Source organism: Coturnix japonica, chromosome 7, assembly GCF_054131305.1.
Source record: "Coturnix japonica strain WE chromosome 7, WE-NBRP24, whole genome shotgun sequence".
Taxonomy (NCBI): domain Eukaryota; kingdom Metazoa; phylum Chordata; class Aves; order Galliformes; family Phasianidae; genus Coturnix; species Coturnix japonica.
Genome location: NC_140669.1, coordinates 6,925,591 through 6,942,996, shown reverse-complemented (window position 1 = coordinate 6,942,996; position 17,406 = coordinate 6,925,591). Strand labels below are relative to the sequence as shown.

Below are 17,406 nucleotides of genomic sequence, written 5' to 3'. Positions count from 1 at the left end.
TCAAAATTAGAACTCCATGTAAAAACACTATTATAAAAATACAAACCTTCTGTGCACTGTTTTTTTTTTTTTTTTCTCCACAAGAGGGGATTTCTCCCTCCTTCCTGCTATGGGAATCTTGTCAGTCTCATGTTTTGTACTCACAATACATTTCTTTATTCTATTATTTGTCTTTTTTCTCCTACTAGTGTTAAATGTTTACACCAGACAGAGTCCTATTAAATCCTCATACTACATTTTCATTTGCTATTCACAGTAACACTGAAGAGTTAAATCCTTCCCCCACCAGATCCAATTAATACATCTGTTGAGATATAAAAATTGCATGAAATAGTGTCACGGGTTTACCGAAAATCAAGCAGGACAGAGACAGAAATCATCGCAATTTAGCTGTATAAAAACTGAGTAACATTACACGACCAGTTATTGAAGTCTGGTTAGCAAAAGGAATCCCAAAAATCTAGATAAATAAAAAACTGACATGGCAAAATACACAGCATGACTTGATAAAAAACATTTTTGAAAGTCCAGTGTTTATAAGGAGGATAAGGACAATCCTTAAGATTTTTACCAGTAATAAATTACTCATATTCTATAGGCATATGTGTATATTTACATCTCTCTCAAACATTAACAAATCCTTAATGTTAAATGAATTTTGAAGAACAAGATAAATCAGCAAAATGCAACAAATCATGACCAAATCTGAGATAGACAACTATATACTGAAATGAATCATATCCTGGGTGTGTATCAGTTCTTCAGACCAGTTCCAGAAATAAATTATAAATATAAAAATCAAGATGTGATTGTTACACACATCATTTTCTTCTCGACCTTACAATTTCTACAAAGGATGTTTAACTAAATCTTTTAAAAATTCAGGTATGTAGATTGACTCATGTGAAATCTTTTTATCTGAATAACACAAATTGTACAAATTGCAGTTGGATTCTATCAGCTACAGCTCAATTAGATTACAAAATTAACATTGAATGGAGAGCCAGTACAAAGTATGCTTTCAGATCTAGAGAACACCTACTGTAAAATAAAAGACAATTAATAGATGTTTTTCATTTTAACAGCACAAGTTGAATACATGGAGAGAGACCCAGACACACTTGTTCTCAGGGTGGCAAAAAAGCTTCATGCTATAGCATACTAATAAGTTTACAGTTATTTTAAAATTAATAAAAATAATGAAAGCAATGAAACATGGGAGATGTTTACATTTCTACACATTTCACATAGCTTTTAAGCAGTATTGGTGACATATTAACATAAAAAACACAGCCTTTTTGATAGGTTTGGCAGGTATACAAGTAATGTCCACAGCAAAGCACCTCTGAGAGTTTGTTTCAAAAGTTAAATGTTTTATCTGAAACAGGATGGCAGTATAAAAATCAAGTAGGTAAGTTTATTTGTGTGCATATGAAAACAAAATCTTTGTTCCAGCTATGTTTAAAGTGGAACATATGGCTTGCTGGATGATGTCCCTGATCTAGTTCAGAGATTGGAGCTTTACCTATGGGGGAAGTGTACCGTTGTGAAAAGAAACATTACTAGCAAAGCAGTAAAACATTTCTTTTCCATGGCTACATTCCTGGGGATGCAAGATAGTCAAAACAAACCCAACTGTCATCACTAGCACACCGACAGCAAGAATCAGGCAGGAGATGAGGTTATCTGAATGGTTCCACCGCTCTTCAGACAGCCTTAGATAACACGCTGTTGGGATGATAAAAACAAGTGGGGTAGCACTCAGAACTCCCTGCATATGGGAAACAACAAGAAAACTCTAATAAGCATGTATATTTAGTGAAGAACCTGAGTTTGTAAGTAACTAATAGGCTGATGCAGCAGTAAAGCTGGAGAATAGAGGCCTTTACCACTGTTGCTAAATAGAAAACTTTATTTTCTAACTCACAAATAGCTTGTAAAAGACTATTTGTGCTTTAGTGATACAAAAATAGTATTTTATGATGGAAATACTTCCATTAGATCATTAGATATGATTAGCGGAAGTTTCTAAGCTTCAGAAGGTCCAAGCATAATAGTTCTTCAATATGGTAACTGACGTGAAATATTTAAGATGTTCCACTTAGGAGTCTAGATCTGCTCAAAGAAATGGGAATGGCGTGCAGCAGGTCAAAAAATGGTGATAAACTTATAATGACTTGATATACAGCAACTTCTCTATGAAAGCTAAGCTCCTTTATAGAGTAAACATCCCTTACTAAAATTCAGCTTCTCTTTAGTCATTACACATAAAAATGTAGATTAAATGCAAATGATCAAATACTATAGAAGAGACATTGCTGATTAACATATGAGTAACAAGCCAATACATCATTTTATGCAAAAATTTTGAACACCTTCTGTCACAAACTAAGAAAGTTTTTAAACTAAGTTATGGTGAGGTAGCAATCCAATCTACTGAATATCTTTGCCTCACTGTACACTCTTTCTTACATCTTTATGATAGAACCTGTTAAGAGTGATCAGTACTTGTAACAAGTATCTTTTATAACAAAAATAAGGCTCATGATTGTGTGAAGTAATGCAAACCAGTGTTACAAGCTGCTAAGTCTATAGATGCTCAACTGCCACATGACTGAATGTTTTCCCTGGAGAACTGACAGCAGGCAAACATGAAGGCTTTGCTTTGTTTTAAAAGCAAGAAACAGCGAAAAGGTAAGCAGTCAGAAGTAGCAGCAAATTCCGTCTCCAGTGAAGAACCAGAAAACAGCCCTACTATTGGAGCAAAATTCTGCTGAGAAGATCAGCTCTCCTTCATATGCAAAAACTTAGTCCGTTCACTAATATCAAACTTGGGTCCTTCTATTAGCAGCAAACAAGACTCCAAACATTCTTTGTAAGCACACCTGCATCCCAGAAAGACATGCATCTCTAATGTCAACTAGTCTCAAGATATAAGACATAAGCTACCCACTCAAAAGCCTGGCTAACAACTTCTGTTTGAAACTGAACCAAACTGTTGGCTAAACTGTTCTGTAAATGCTTAGGCCTCTTTGGGTAAACATGTTGCATTGATTGAATACTTACTTTTGAGTAATTACTTTAAAATAATTCAATCCTAAATAGGAATCATATTTATTCATGCTAATAAAAAAAAAAAAGTAATCATTTATTATTCTCTAATGTAAATTTATTCTTGAAATATAAAAACTTAATACACATACATAGAAATAAGATGTGCACACACAGTTAATGAGGTTCATTTTACCAGGATTCAGATCTTTGATCCAAACAGGCATGTACTCATGCACAAGTACAGATAATTTTATTGGTGTGTATACGCACACACAGATCAATTTCATTCAGTTGTGATGTAAAAACAGGAGGAAAAAAAGATAGAATATAAATTACCATGTCATTAATGAGGACCACTGCTTATTTTCAGATAGTTACAATTTGGAAAGGGTTAGCTGAGAAGATACTTGTGTAGGCAATATTTCAAACAGAGGGCAATTAGGTAGCATATCTGAATATTCAGACCAATGGTATAAGATTAGTCCAAGCATGCTCTGCAATATCACTGCTACAGAATCACTCACTCCCTCTCAGTCAGCAGATAAACTGCACAGTAGATTAGAACAATATAAACGTACTTGAATGCATCATGAAGCATAAAGAATAACTCCCACATACAGTTTGGTAAACAAAGCAGTTCTTGTAAAACCAGGTTATGACATTCATGTTATGAAATCATTCAGTTTTGCTCCCTGCTAAATCCAAGAGGTCAAGATTCCAAGTTGCTGTAAATTGCTAAGTAAAATAAAAAAACATCCAACCATTTGGAGTTTTCTTCTGAAACATTCTAATTTAATTACATTGAATAGTTCCCTTTTCTTCTATTGACATTTCTATCCAAATACTACATTGAACTGCGTAAGTTTTTTACTAGAGCTACGGACATCTCAGAACTCGGCTTGATTTTTTTGAAAAGTGACAAATTAAGTATAAGAGTATAAAGGTTCACTTACATTCAGTTCTAAAACTATTCCAAGGCAATCATACACTAATGATACACCAGTCGCCACAGCAATGATAAATACTGTCACAACAATATGGAAAGCAGTTGAGAGGCTCCCATGGAAAAATACATTGGCAATCACCTGAAACAAAACCATAACTTTAAAACTTGATTTTACTCTCTATCTCAACAAATACCTTATAACAAATCTTCTAATGTTAAGAAACAAAAAGAACAGGTTAGAATATACTGACTGAACCTTACCTTTGTTGCTTCATGAAAGCATCATCTGCTTCCCAAAGTAACTCAGAGCAAACATTAACAAAATTGCTGAACACTTTCCAGTCTGGCTTAGAACATCTTCAGGATTTGTTTTCCTCTCATTTGGCTGCTACAGAATAAACCCACTTTCTATTGTTTATTGAACAAATGGATTTCCTCAACAGAAATACTTTAATCAAGCAAAAATGGGAGGCCTAACAAACATGCTACTTTTAGCTATTCAACATAATATCAACAGTAGCATTTATACCTATACAATCAGCTCTTACACAGCCCTTTTAGCTATTATTATTAACATATTGGAAAATAAAATAAATGCAACATTATATTGCCAGAATCTAAATGGCACATGCACCATCACATAAAGAACAGCATGCAGCAGAATAAGATAACATTGATAATTATTACACATCAGCCATTGACTCCAGCAACAGTAAGTGAGAACACTAGTAATATATCAACATTGTTAAAGGGAGAATGTAATAAATGCTTACCTCTCTGGTGACAAAACATTCAAGAGGGAAAGTCAGAATTACAGTGACTCCATAACAAAACCTTCCAAACGTAGCAAGGTTGTCATCTCTACAGTAGTTTTCAAATATATCTCCTGAGGTTTAGCAAAACATCAATTAGATTAAACTCTCATATTTTGCTTATTTGTAAAGTGAAGAATATGTTAATAGAATCACTGGCATAATTGAGATTTCCTAATCCCCTTTCCTCTAACATCAAGAGGAATCTTCACCTTAACCTATTAGCAGGTTTTGTTTTTTTTTTGTTTGTTTGTTTTTTGTGGTTTTGTGTTTGTTTGTTCTTTACTTGGAGCAGAACATCTTACAGAAATATTTTAATGGATGCATATCAGAGTGTCATTTGTCATCCCCCCCTTATTATCAGTTTTGTTTGAAATGCTTGTGTTTACCTTGGTAGGAAACAGAAAAAGCTTCCATATGAAATACATATTTCATTTAAAAATGTAAGACATAGAACAAGAACAATTATACAAGGAGACCAGGAAATTAACCCTGCATAACTGTATTTCCCTTACAGTATCTTATCATAGCTGGTAAGCTGTAGTGAAAAATTTCAAATATTCTGATCCTGAACATCCTGTATATGGATTATTAACCTGTACATCTGGTTACAACAGAAACACTGATAAAGAATTCAAATCATCATCTTGCTTTGTGGTTACAACAATGAATCTCGAATAACAATCGATGAGACTTAAGAAAAACCACTAGACCACACTAAGACAATGTATTACATCCTTTCTACCTGGTTATTATACTGTTCTACTATTCACTACTTTCAGGATTATGATGGCACTAAGGAAAGAATGAAGCGCGCTTGAGAGAAAAACATCTAAAAGATTTTGACAGGAGATGCAGAAGGCAAGGTGGAGCCCATCTACAATACAGTCATAAGCTGAGGGATAGTTGCAATCAGAACTTTCTTGTTTGAAATGTCAAGCCAGTTTGCACTTACTCTACCTATAACTGTGTCTAGGACAGTAAGTTATTCTGCATTAACATTACAGAAAGTACAAAAAAAAAAAACCAAACAAACAGGTAAACCAGTAACCTCCATCCCACAATTCCCCTGTTCTCAGCTATATACCTTTCATTACAGATTAGACACCTTCTCCTGTGATTTGACACAACACTATTAAATAACAGAAGAGCTGACTGCAATGTGTATTTTACCTTGAAGAACTAATACACTGAGCAATATTATGCCTTTTCTTTTGAAAGCATTTCTCCAATTTCTTTTTAATAAAATCATGTTAAATAGCATTACGTATTAATTACTTTATATATTTACATATTACATACACACAGAGAGATTATGGAAGCACTAGTTATGTCAGATGGCTGTTGTAAAGACATCAAGTATCCCTGAGTCAGAGCTAGGATGCCACATTTGCACAGATAGGAGAATGTACAGAAGTGTATACTAGGCACCTTATACAAAAAGACAACACTTTCTTCTTCCTTCTCTCTTTGTTAGAAGGCCACATGGCTAAGTTATAAATGTTTAGTCCTCATCTGGATGTGGAAGCACTCAAAGGGGATTTTCACCAGTGAGGCTTCCACTATTAACATCTATCTGACATCTTTGTAACCTGCCTTGGTTGATGGGTAACTAAGAGAAATAGCTTTCCTAACTATTCAGGTCCATAATAGGTGCAAGAACACCAAACTTATACACAGCTGTTAGCAACAGGACTGAAAGTGTAAGGACTGTAAGCAAGCATGAAGATCGAGGGATTGAGAAGTTTACCTTCTGTGTATCCTGTAAAAGTCATGTATCCACATACAGCAAATAGTACACTGATAACAACAGCAAGTAAAACAGACACATGTGTGATTCGAGACCAGTTGTTTAATGTGGGTTCTTTCAGAGAGCCATATATTAAAAAGCTGTTGTGGTGGCAGATGAATGCTGAAATACACATAACAGTTAAAGGAAATAAATGAATCCATGTATATGTACATATGAAATAAATTAATGAAGTGTATATCCTCCAAAGTAGGAGAGACACAGCAGTTTGATACCACTCATTACTGAACACAAACATTAAACCTACAACGAATGGAACTTCTACTCATTTGATGAAAATTTATAGTCCTCTTAAGATAACTCTGAGGACATTACCCTAAAATACCACAGTGTTTCTTCCCCTCTTCCCCATAAAGATTCAAAAAACCAGCACCCCAAAATAAGAAAAAAGACAAAACAAGTTTTAAGTTCAGAAAGTCATTTCTTAAAGTTGGTCTTAAGACTGAAAATATGAAAATGACTTACCAAAAGACATCACCCCAACAGCTTGCAATGCATTTGATTTTGCAAATACCCATGCATTTTCTGATTTGGGTCTAAAACAGAAATTGTCAGTTATGTTATGCCCTTTTCAACCATAAGTTACTAAAATTAATTTTAAACATCATGCTATAATACAGAATTCCTATCTGAATTAAGGCAAAGTGTTCATCAACAATAAGTTCAAACCAAAGAGATACTTTTCTCATCTCTTGCTTTGAGAAAAGTATCCTAGGAACTACTTACTGATAAAATTGTCAGTCTGTTTCAGCAACCAGTTATGTAAATAAATTATTCAAGTCATCACTTATCAAGAAACAGTAAATGAGAAGGTAAATGCTGTCACTAGCTTTGGATGAGGTTTTCTCAACCCAAACCCTCCTCAGACCATATGAAGTCATTTTATTCTTCTGAATTTACACACGTAAGGCATTGTTTCTAGAGACTTATTTGTAAATCACAAATCAAGCGAGGCAGTTTGTATTTATTTACATCTTTTTCAACTGGAACAGCTGCCCAGGGAGGTGGTGGAGTCAGCAGCCCTGGCAGTGTTCAAGAGGCATCTGGATGAGGAGCTATGAGATATGGTTTAGTGGCTTGTTGTAGCTACGGTAATAGGAGGATGGTTGGACTAGATGATCTTGTAGGTCCTTTCCAACCTCATGATTCTATGATTCTAAAAAAACTATGAATTACATAAATATTGTGCATTTATCTTGTGAAACAGACATACATTCTGATCAAACATAGCTGCTGCATCTCCTTATATAGAGTAGCAGCCTCTAATTTGATACTAGTGATTTCAAACCAGTTGAAGTGCCTGAATAATTCATATTAATGATTTTGAATGCTTTTATGAGGAAAATATTCACTTTTGATTCAAGAAGCAGTAACAGTATCAAATAAAGAGAGACTACAGAAAATAACACTACAACAATTCAATCACCACTAGAGGTCAGCTAATTTGATATCAAATATACAGAATGGAAATCTGCCATATTCTTCGATGACAGAATTTTTGAAAGTCAACTTGTGTTTTTCTGTTCACACTTAGTATTTGGATTATCTCATGCCCTACACAGAAAAAGTAGTTCTAAAACACAAATAATGCACATACATGAAGCGCTTCTTTATCAGTGTCATGGTTTTATAATTCTGTAATTTTGATTTGTATCCAGCAATAAATGTTAGCTTCACTTTTGAAACATTATTTTTTGCAGTACAAAGGTATCTGAAAACACAGTGTGAGTTAACTCTTTGATTACAGTAGATAATTCCCTAGCTACAAGCAGGTGTAAACAGAGCAAAGAATAGGCCATCTAAGTGCATTTTTTATCCAGCATCTTAAATAACTGATAATAAGCTCTGGGTCCAGAACATCAGATTTTATTCACAGGAACATAACATCCTTCAGACAATAATAATAAAATACCCAATCTAATCAAAAGTAGAAAAAAAGATCTCAACTTCATCTTTGTCATAAGAGGAGATAAATTAAATCGAATAATCCCTCAACAGAAATATGTCTTTTCCCCTCATAAGAAGTAACAAGAAATGAACACTCATTACATTCCAGAACAACTCAATTCCCAAAGCAACTAGAAAATAAAACAAAATGCAACACTCATAAGCCTCATAAGTGCTGTTTCCAGCCTACAGTTTCAAACGCATCAAATCATCGCAAACAATAATTCTACAGTAAACTTCATGAACAGAGTAAAAAAAAAAAAAAAAAAGGAAAAACCGCCAGCTCATAGTTCTGCAGAGAAGAGTTCATTATTTACACTAGATTGCCAACTCAAGGCATCAAACCGCATAAAGTGGAGCATTACAGTCCCCGAAGAACACATCTGAAAGGGGCTTTGAGACACTTTGGATGTAAGATGCATCAAACACTACAGCAGAGGCACCACAGACCATACTGCAACTGTGTTTATTGAATGTATAGAAAGAATCACCAAAAGGAAACAAATTACAGTTTATTATAGGAGTTTAGGCATTCAGAAGGGAAGGAATAGTTTGTTCTCCACATCCAGTGTGGTTAGGCTGGGAGACAATGATCATGAAATGTAGCAGGAGAAACATGGGAAAACTTCCTAAGCGAAAGACAGTTAAGAAGAGGACTGGAAAATCATGCAGTTGTCAAGAATAAGCTGAATAATACCTGCCAGCAGTAACAGACCTACAGCCTACAGTCAATTCTGTAACAGAAATTAAGTATCCTCTCTTGGCTCCATCAAGACTTGCTATGGTTGAACAAGTTATTTTCCTATTTGGCAAACTTGGGTTGTATCATAATCACATTTAAAAAAAAAAAAAAAGAATCTCAAACTCCTCTTCTATTGAGAAGGACTCAAGTAAATGCATTACTTGTTTCACCTGCTGAAATACAAGATTGGACACATTAAAATGTGTTCTTTATTCTCACTATAAAAAAGGGAGAATTAACTGCTAACAAAAAGTTAGAGCAGGTCTTTAATAATTCAAGCATACATTACATAAACTGTAACAGACATCAATGCAATGATTATGAGGTAAAAAAGTAAATAACAGTTTATCAACATGCTAGATGAACTTATTTTTATAAGTAGCATAATAGGAAAACAAGAAGCATAATGGCAAAAAGTCACGAAGAAATTAAGTGGTAAGACTTTAAAAAATTCTCAAAAAACAACTTATTTTAAGAGATAACAAAGCCACATATTTCATATTTTGATGCACCACCACTGTTGAGAAGAAATGTTACCATAGTAACAAGGTCAGGAGTAGCTACTATATATAAACTTCTTCCTTTTTCAACAGGGAATTTTGAGATTTACCTTCCAAGTACACTTAAAAGTGTGTTAAAACACAGTAAGAAAAACAAGTCACTTAAGGAAAAATGAGGGCAAAGGGAAGAATACAGGCAGAAATCCCAACTAGTTCCAAGGTCTTTTTTTCTGTAGATGATGCTACCTCTCTGGCGCAACTTCATAAACTACTATTTTATTTATGTTAGAATCATAGAATGGCCTGGTTGGAAAGGACTGTAATGATCATCTAGATTCAACCCATTTTTTACTACTAGCAGTCGAGATTTACTTCTTTAAAAACATGAAAATATGTTCCTACCAAAACAACCACATTCAAAACTAAAGAATCATAAAATAAGAATGATGCAAATGATTATATATCTCAAAAATTCACTTTCTAGCAAGGGTAGGAATACTTACATCTGTGGATCAAGCGTTACTGTCCTCACCATCACAATAACCAGGATGACAATGGTTAAAAGCAGAGAAACAAGAGATACCTGTAAAAGAAAACAAATTCAGTCAGTAAACTGCTGAAAATCTCTCTTCTTAAAAGTGCAATTTTTTAAAAATTCTTATTAGCCAACTGAAATCTTAAATATTGCACATCGAATACTTATAATATATATATATATCCATGGCTACTAAGAGTAGATGGAAATAACTACCCACTCACGTAGAGACCAAAGTTCTGTTTATGCTTTTCTAATTTGTCTGATACTTCCTGGGGTAGAAGGTGGTCTCAACTTCAAAAATATATGCTCTAGTTGGATGCAATTCAATTCAAATACTTTGAGTTACACATGACTGGTGCTAATTTTCCAATAGCACATAAAAAAAGTTTACCTTTCCCAATTTTGCTATGTCACGATATAAAGATAAGGGCAACGTAAAGATGACAGTGGTGAAAAGAATTATGAAGCGACGATCAGTAAGCACATTTTCAGATCCAACTGAAACAAAGAAGCAAGTAGGTTACTTCTCTAAGAGACTGACACCAGAATAGAATAGTTGCACTCAGAAGTCTAACAGCTATAAACTTTGACGCTAATAACTTTTTTATCCTCTTTATTCCAGATGAATAACATTGAAATAAACTCTAGGTATTAATAGGGAAGCCATACACAGACATTACACAATCAGAGTTTTTCTGCAAACTTAACCAACAGTTCATCCTATATGCTAGTATAACGTTATAATTGTATGATAACAACAGAATGGTAAAGCCCTTAGCTACAGCATTTGAGTATAGCTCAAATGTACAGCTCCCTGATCCTTTGGGAGATTATAATGCCTTTTCCACTTCTTCCTAGACAAGCATTGTACCAGCCAGGTGAAAAGACATGATTCCTTCCATTAAAAAGTCATACTGTATATGAATCATTTTCTTTATCAAGCTGAACAAAGCATGACAGTTAAAACTGTATTCCATACTTTGCAGGCTTTTCCTACTTAACATTATAGTCTTCCTAGGGAAATCAATCAGTTCATACAAACACTAGTTACTACTTCACTGCATACATGCTCTTTTTAGTATAATTTGTCAGTGAAATATATCTGAACTTAGGTGGCTTTCAGCTGAAAGAGATGAATGCCTACAAATTACTCCAACAATTCCACACTGAAATCTTACAACCACAAAAGAATAAGGAGTACACAGATTAAGACCTCAGAAAGTTTTTACACTATCTGTAGCAATTGGACAAGTGAATGCAATGGGAAAGGCATCACAACAGAGGTGTGATGGACCAACATGATAGACAAGTACCATGAAGAATGGGAAGAAGAGTGCTCACCCATATCAGAAGAGTCTGGGTTTGCAGGGGAAAACTACACAAAGGAGGGAACTCTAAAAAGAGATTCTTCCCCAGTGGCAGTCAGCCCTTAAATAAGGTCTAAGAGAGGGGCAGCCAGGCTCCATCCCTTCTGGTCATACAGCTGAAATGCCTTCACCCGTGCTCCCAAGGCTCACCAGATCTTTTCCCCAGGTACTCAATCAGTGAGCCTGGCCATGACTCAACAGTTCCCATACACTATCCAAGAGACCATCTGCGGTTACGTGCACAGTTTATGACCAACCATACAAGCAAGCAAAAATACAGATTAAATCCATTATACACAAGTCATCCAGAATTATTCACTAAATGCAGTATTAGTATTTAAATATTTATTATATCAAATATCCAAAAATATGACAAAATATGATCTTATTATCATATAGCTGTGGAAGACCATTTACTTAATATCTCATTAAATAATATGACCTCTCTATCAACATTGAGTTCAATGACAACCAAGGATAAGGATTTATAATTTTGCTATTTTTAAAAGAATAACACTTCAACTTCATAAGTTGATTGACATTTAAGAATACTTCAGACACAGAGTAACAGGTAGATTATTACTTCAGTTTGCCACAATATGATAAGCCCTAAATAAGTATCCTATATTCCTACCTAATAATTTTTTCCCATTCTGAAATTTTAAAATGCATCTTACCTCCAGGAATTCTCAGGAACACTTTAGTTAAAGTGTCTCCAGTTATTATGTTGTAACTAATCATAGCTTAAAGAAAATTTAAAAAAAAAAAAAAAAAAAAAAAAAAAGTTAGTACAAATCAAATATAGATTATTTGATAAACCTTTAAATAGATGTATTGTGTGGGCTTCAGGGTGGCATGCCACAATCCCCTTGTATGAATTCTAGCTAACATTGAATTTTAAGATTTAGGCTGAAGACAAAAAAATATAAAATAAAAAAGCTAGCAATTGCCTTTACTTATTTCAAACAGGTAAAACCTAACAAGAATCTAATCTGATAAGCAAGGCCACTGTGCTATTACCATATGAACTTAATACGTAAGGGAGGAAAAAAGGCTTCAAAATTGCTTTGTTCATTTCCAATCTCAATTCCTTGTCAGCTGATTTTCAAGCTTCTGTTTCAATTTAGTAATGTTTCTGTATTAGCATAATAAATCAGTCCTGTAATCAAATGCGCAGGGTTTCCTAGTTCATGTCAAAAGTATGTGGAATCTTTCAGCCCAAGAAAAAAATACAGGTAGATAAGAAGATAATAAAAATGGACTTCCATTGCTTTCCTTCATGAATAAGAACTGTGATTGTAATGTATTCTGCACTGAAAGCACGCGTGCATACACACATGCACATATACTAACATGGACAATGACCTTAACTAACACATAAACACTCACTGCTGTGAAATGGTAAGTTATTAACACGATGTATGTAAATAAATTCAAGTACATTTTGTAACTAGTTTCATGGTGAGGACTGAGGTCTTCACAATTATTTCCCATATTCTCTGTGATGTAATAGTTACACTCTTTTAAGTCAGCCATAATGGATCAGTATTTTAAGATGTGATTCACTAGTTCACTTTAAAGGATGATCCTTGATAAAATAATTAACAGGTACATGCAGTATTGTTGCCCACAGTAACTCCAACCTGACTCTCTTAAATATCTCAGCTACCTAAAGTGACTTCAGAATAATCATAAGTATGAACTTTTCTCTGGGACATTTCAGTTACCATACTCAGATTCTTACTATCTCAAATCATCACCTTGAGCAATTCTATATACAGTGCACTGTTACTCTGGAAGTCTCCCCTTTGCTGTTCTCATAGTTACTTTTGCCATTGATTTTTAAGAATGTTAATGTTTTGTGTGATCACATTTGAATTCATTTCTATTATTCTGGTTCTCAGATTCAGTGAATTCTTCCTCAGTCATTCTTCAGCATTCTATTAAAAAACAGGTGCATATAGTTTACTTTTTAGAGTTCTTGAAAGTTGTCTAATGAAAGAATAAGATTGTGTGAAAAAAACTTACTATTTATAAAACTCAGACATTCATATTTTATGTCATCTTACCAATAAATGGATATAAAAACTGAAGAGTTGAAAGAATTAGATAACCTAAAAAACCATATGTTTTTTTGACAAGCTCTTGATAGGTGTTGGTGCTGGAGAGATTTCCTCCCTTGATCAGTAATATAATGGAATAATCTGTTAAAATAGAAAATTACTGTTAAAGGCTGGCAACTAATTAATGAAATGCTAACAACTAGCAGTTAGTTACTACTCGTTTTCACTCCTTAAAAAAAAAAGGTGTGTAAAATGAAAAACAGCAGTGTTGGAAGACCAGAGAAGAGAATGGTAAGGGAAGTCACAAGAGAGCAGAAATCTCATCATTTTTGTAGATAACCAATAAGGCTAAAGGGACACTACTGTCATAAGCTCCAAAAATGTAAGATTTAATAAACAAGGGAAAATTATACTAATTAGGTGAGAAATTTCATTATATTTGGGTAGAGTAAAACATGACCAATGCCTTTCATTTATCTTGAAAACCATGGACTGAGCCACTCTTGTATGAAGAAGCAATGTGCCTTGACAGAGAGCTTTTGTCATAGATGGAATGCTCCAAGATAGAACCTCATCCTTTTATGAAGAACAGTATGGGATGTGCTGTTCTTGTATGCTATGCTTTAGTAATTGTTTGGGTACCATATAATTTTTCAGTCCAGATTAGTTGTACCACAGAATTTACTACCTTGAATAGATGTCTTGACAAATAGGGCTAGACTTCATTTATTCTTCATCTGGCTTTCACTTAGCTTGTAATCTGTGCTGCAAAAGGAACAGCTCCTTTCAGCATCAGTGTTTACTATCTTCTAGGACTTATAAAAAAGACTTCTTTTTGAAGGAAAATCCATGTGCTGTTTTGTTTTTTTTTTAAATGAATCACAATTAAAATGTTCAAAATTATAGTTACTCTGGAAGGTTTTAATTCCACAGTACTACTCCAAGTGACATACAACCAACTCAATAATACAGTAGACTAAAATAGGTGATTATAACACACAAATAAGATCTATTCTTCTAAATGTCACCTTGACCTAGTCTAAGAAATTAGGCTTCACTAAATAAAAGGTACACAAAAAGCAGCTTTATATGTTGTACAGAGTAACTCTCTACTTCTACTAATCGGCTCTGGGGATTAGTGAGGTGAAAATAATTCCCCATTTTCACATTATAACACAAACTGCTTTTACAGTACCTGTGATATAAGCAACCCCAAACAGAAGCAGCACTCCTAAAGGAAAACCAGCTTCTTTCATTGAGTAGGGCAGACCTGAAAAAAAAACAAGAGATTACAGAAGAACTTTTACAAATAACTTCAGAAAAGGTTAAGACAATGGGCCACTGTGTGAGAAGTAAGCACTTGCCCAACCAATACTTTATGGCCATTACAGCAAAAAAAGGCCATAGGGTATTTATCACAGTCTCAGACCTGATCTCAGCTGACAAAACTGGATTTTCACATAAGAAGAGACTAAAAGTAGAAAAAAAGACTTCAGCAATGAGAGCCCAAATTAAGAGGACAGCACTTTTCTCAACACTGAATAGTCACTTGTGCATAAACAAGGCTGAACATATGATAGTGTAGAAAAGTACACTTACCTATAATACCTGATCCTATGATGGAGTTGATAATGTTAAATCCGGCTGATGCCAGATCACCATTTCCTCCTTTACTCCTGGGCTTACTAACCAGAGCTGTATGGTCATCTGTTTCTATCTGTTTCAGGAAGACAAGAACAAGATTAAAAATAGGTGATAACATAAATTTTACACGTATTTAAAAAGGTTGATTCAAACTAAAAAAAAAAAGTTTACTTCCATTGACCCAGATTTGTAGAGGTATTTTGATAATTACATTTCATTTTTTCCAGTGAGAAATCAAAGGGGTGCAAAGCATCTAATTCCTTCATAAGCCTGAGCCATAATCTTCTGTAATTAATTCTTCGCTGAAAAAATATAAGTAGAAGAACAAAAATCTATATAAACTCAGAGTTAGGCTGATAAGGAGCTTTTTAGTCAAGTTCCAAAGGCAGAAATACTAAGAGAAAGTATTTTGGAAAATATTTTGGTTAATCTTACAGCTCAGTAAAAATAGCTGCCTGAATCAGGGGAATTAAATCAATTTCAAAAGTTACTTGTGAAGTATGTCAGTGTATTGAGATGCTCTAATTCAAAGTTTTCTCTGGTATTTTCAATACTCTTCTGTCTTTTCAGTGGTTTAGTTCATCATGAAAAGTAAGTGACACCATAGAATTGGGTAGGCCCAGAAAGGTTCTGTGGGAAAGTCTAGTACAAAGTAAATTTAAGGGGCACATTTGTGGCGGCTCCAACAACTGAAGTAATTATGCTCAAAAAGCATCACTACATAGTCCTCTACTTAGATCAACACTCTATTGCCAGAGAACATTTTAGCTTTGCTAATGTCATGGCCCAAAACAGCAACTGAGCACCTGGTGGGAAGGTGCCAACCCAGGGGAGCTCAGGTGTATGCAATACCCCTCAGTGACTGGAAGAGGTGAAGGCAGGATCCACTCCTTCCTGCCTGCTTGAGACCTCCTGCAGGTAAGCAGATTTTCTTCTTTTGTTTTTGTGGCTGTTGCATTTGGGCTTGTTCTCGTTTGTTGTAACGTGAAATTGTGCCACCCTGTTATTATTATGGGTGACCAGCATGTGCCATCAAACAGCCATACTGACAGAATCAAAGAACTGTGCCATCATTAAGGGTGGAAAAGATCACCAAGGCCATCTCATCCAAGCTCTCCACACCATGCCCACTAACCACATCCCTCAGTACCGCATCTCCAAGGACGACTCCACCATCTTCCTAAGCAGTCTGTGCCAGAGTAGTACAACTCTCTGAGAGTTCACCAACGTTATATATGGGTATATACAGACTCATCAGTTTACTTTTCTCTTATTCTTCTCGGCGTTAAAGAGAAACTCAGAGATAACAAAAGCTACGGCTGCTGCCAGCAAACCCCGACCAGAGCCCACGTCGCAGCATAAAGCTCTGCAGCCTGACAGAGCTGAGAGCTGCCCATCTCACCTGCGGAGCCCTGTCCGGCGGCTGCTCGCTCCCGTCGCGCTCCATGGCCGCGTGCTGCTCCCCCTCGTGCCTCCGACCCCACGAGCCCCACGGGAGGGAGCAAAGAGGCACGGGGCGGCTCTCGCGCTGCTCTCGGGGCGGGCGGAGGTAACGGCATCCGGCTCCCTCCCACACAGCCGGATGGTCTCGGTCCACAATGCCCGCATGAACCGGGGCTGTGCTTGTATGCAGAGCCGATACTGCGTTCGTTGTTTTTTCTCTCTGTTAGGGTGAGCTACGCGGAAAGAGGTAAAATCACCGTGTCGATGTTTGGAATCCTTAGTTACTTCGTTTGTCTTCTGCTGAGAGAGCTCTCACTTTGCAACTTGACTTTGCGAACATACAGGAAAATGTGCACGAAGAAATGTGTATCTAAAGCAAAGCTTTAAATTAATGACAGCAAAAAGTTATTGCAGGCGGTCATTAACTTCATGAGGAATTCCTGTAGGTAAAATGTAGGGTCTGTGCAGCTCAAAAACAACATTGAGAGCTTTCTCCAATCTCTGGAGGGACAAGTCAATGGAACTTGAACACAACATTTT

At 35.4% G+C, this 17,406-nt stretch overlaps 1 protein-coding gene across 3 annotated transcripts; it reads right to left on the bottom strand.

Annotated features, from left to right (window-relative positions):
* Positions 1–242: 242 nt before the first annotated feature.
* SLC38A11 (solute carrier family 38 member 11) lies at positions 243–17,063 on the bottom strand. Of its 3 annotated transcripts, XM_015868845.3 has the most exons (12): positions 16,826–17,063; positions 15,379–15,496; positions 14,975–15,049; positions 13,786–13,920; positions 12,394–12,459; positions 10,741–10,847; positions 10,315–10,394; positions 7,088–7,158; positions 6,563–6,724; positions 4,774–4,886; positions 4,008–4,139; positions 243–1,771 (listed from the first exon to the last, which is right to left on the bottom strand). In XM_015868845.3, exons 1-12 carry the CDS (start codon positions 16,868–16,870, stop codon positions 1,526–1,528), a joined length of 1,350 nt encoding a protein of 449 aa, XP_015724331.2. In that variant the 5' UTR covers positions 16,871–17,063; the 3' UTR covers positions 243–1,525. The 3 variants fall into 3 exon arrangements, with proteins under 3 accessions (XP_015724331.2, XP_015724334.2, XP_015724333.2); XM_015868848.3 differs by lacking the exon at positions 6,563–6,724 and having other exon boundaries at positions 16,826–16,989; XM_015868847.3 differs by lacking the exon at positions 13,786–13,920 and having other exon boundaries at positions 16,826–16,989.
* Between the last annotated feature and the right edge of the window lie 343 nt (positions 17,064–17,406).

Bases quoted from the DNA above. Each gene is read 5' to 3' on its own strand.
- SLC38A11 (XM_015868845.3), bottom strand. From the start codon at position 16,870: ATGGAGCGCGACGGGAGCGAGCAGCCGCCGGACAGGGCTCCGCAG. The intron at 4,140-4,773 runs GTAAGCATTTAT...GTTTTGTTTCAG, and splicing joins AATGTTTTGTCACCAGAGAG to GTGATTGCCAATGTATTTTT. The intron at 1,772-4,007 runs GTAAGTGAACCT...TCCCATATGCAG, and splicing joins GAATAGTTTTAGAACTGAAT to GGAGTTCTGAGTGCTACCCC.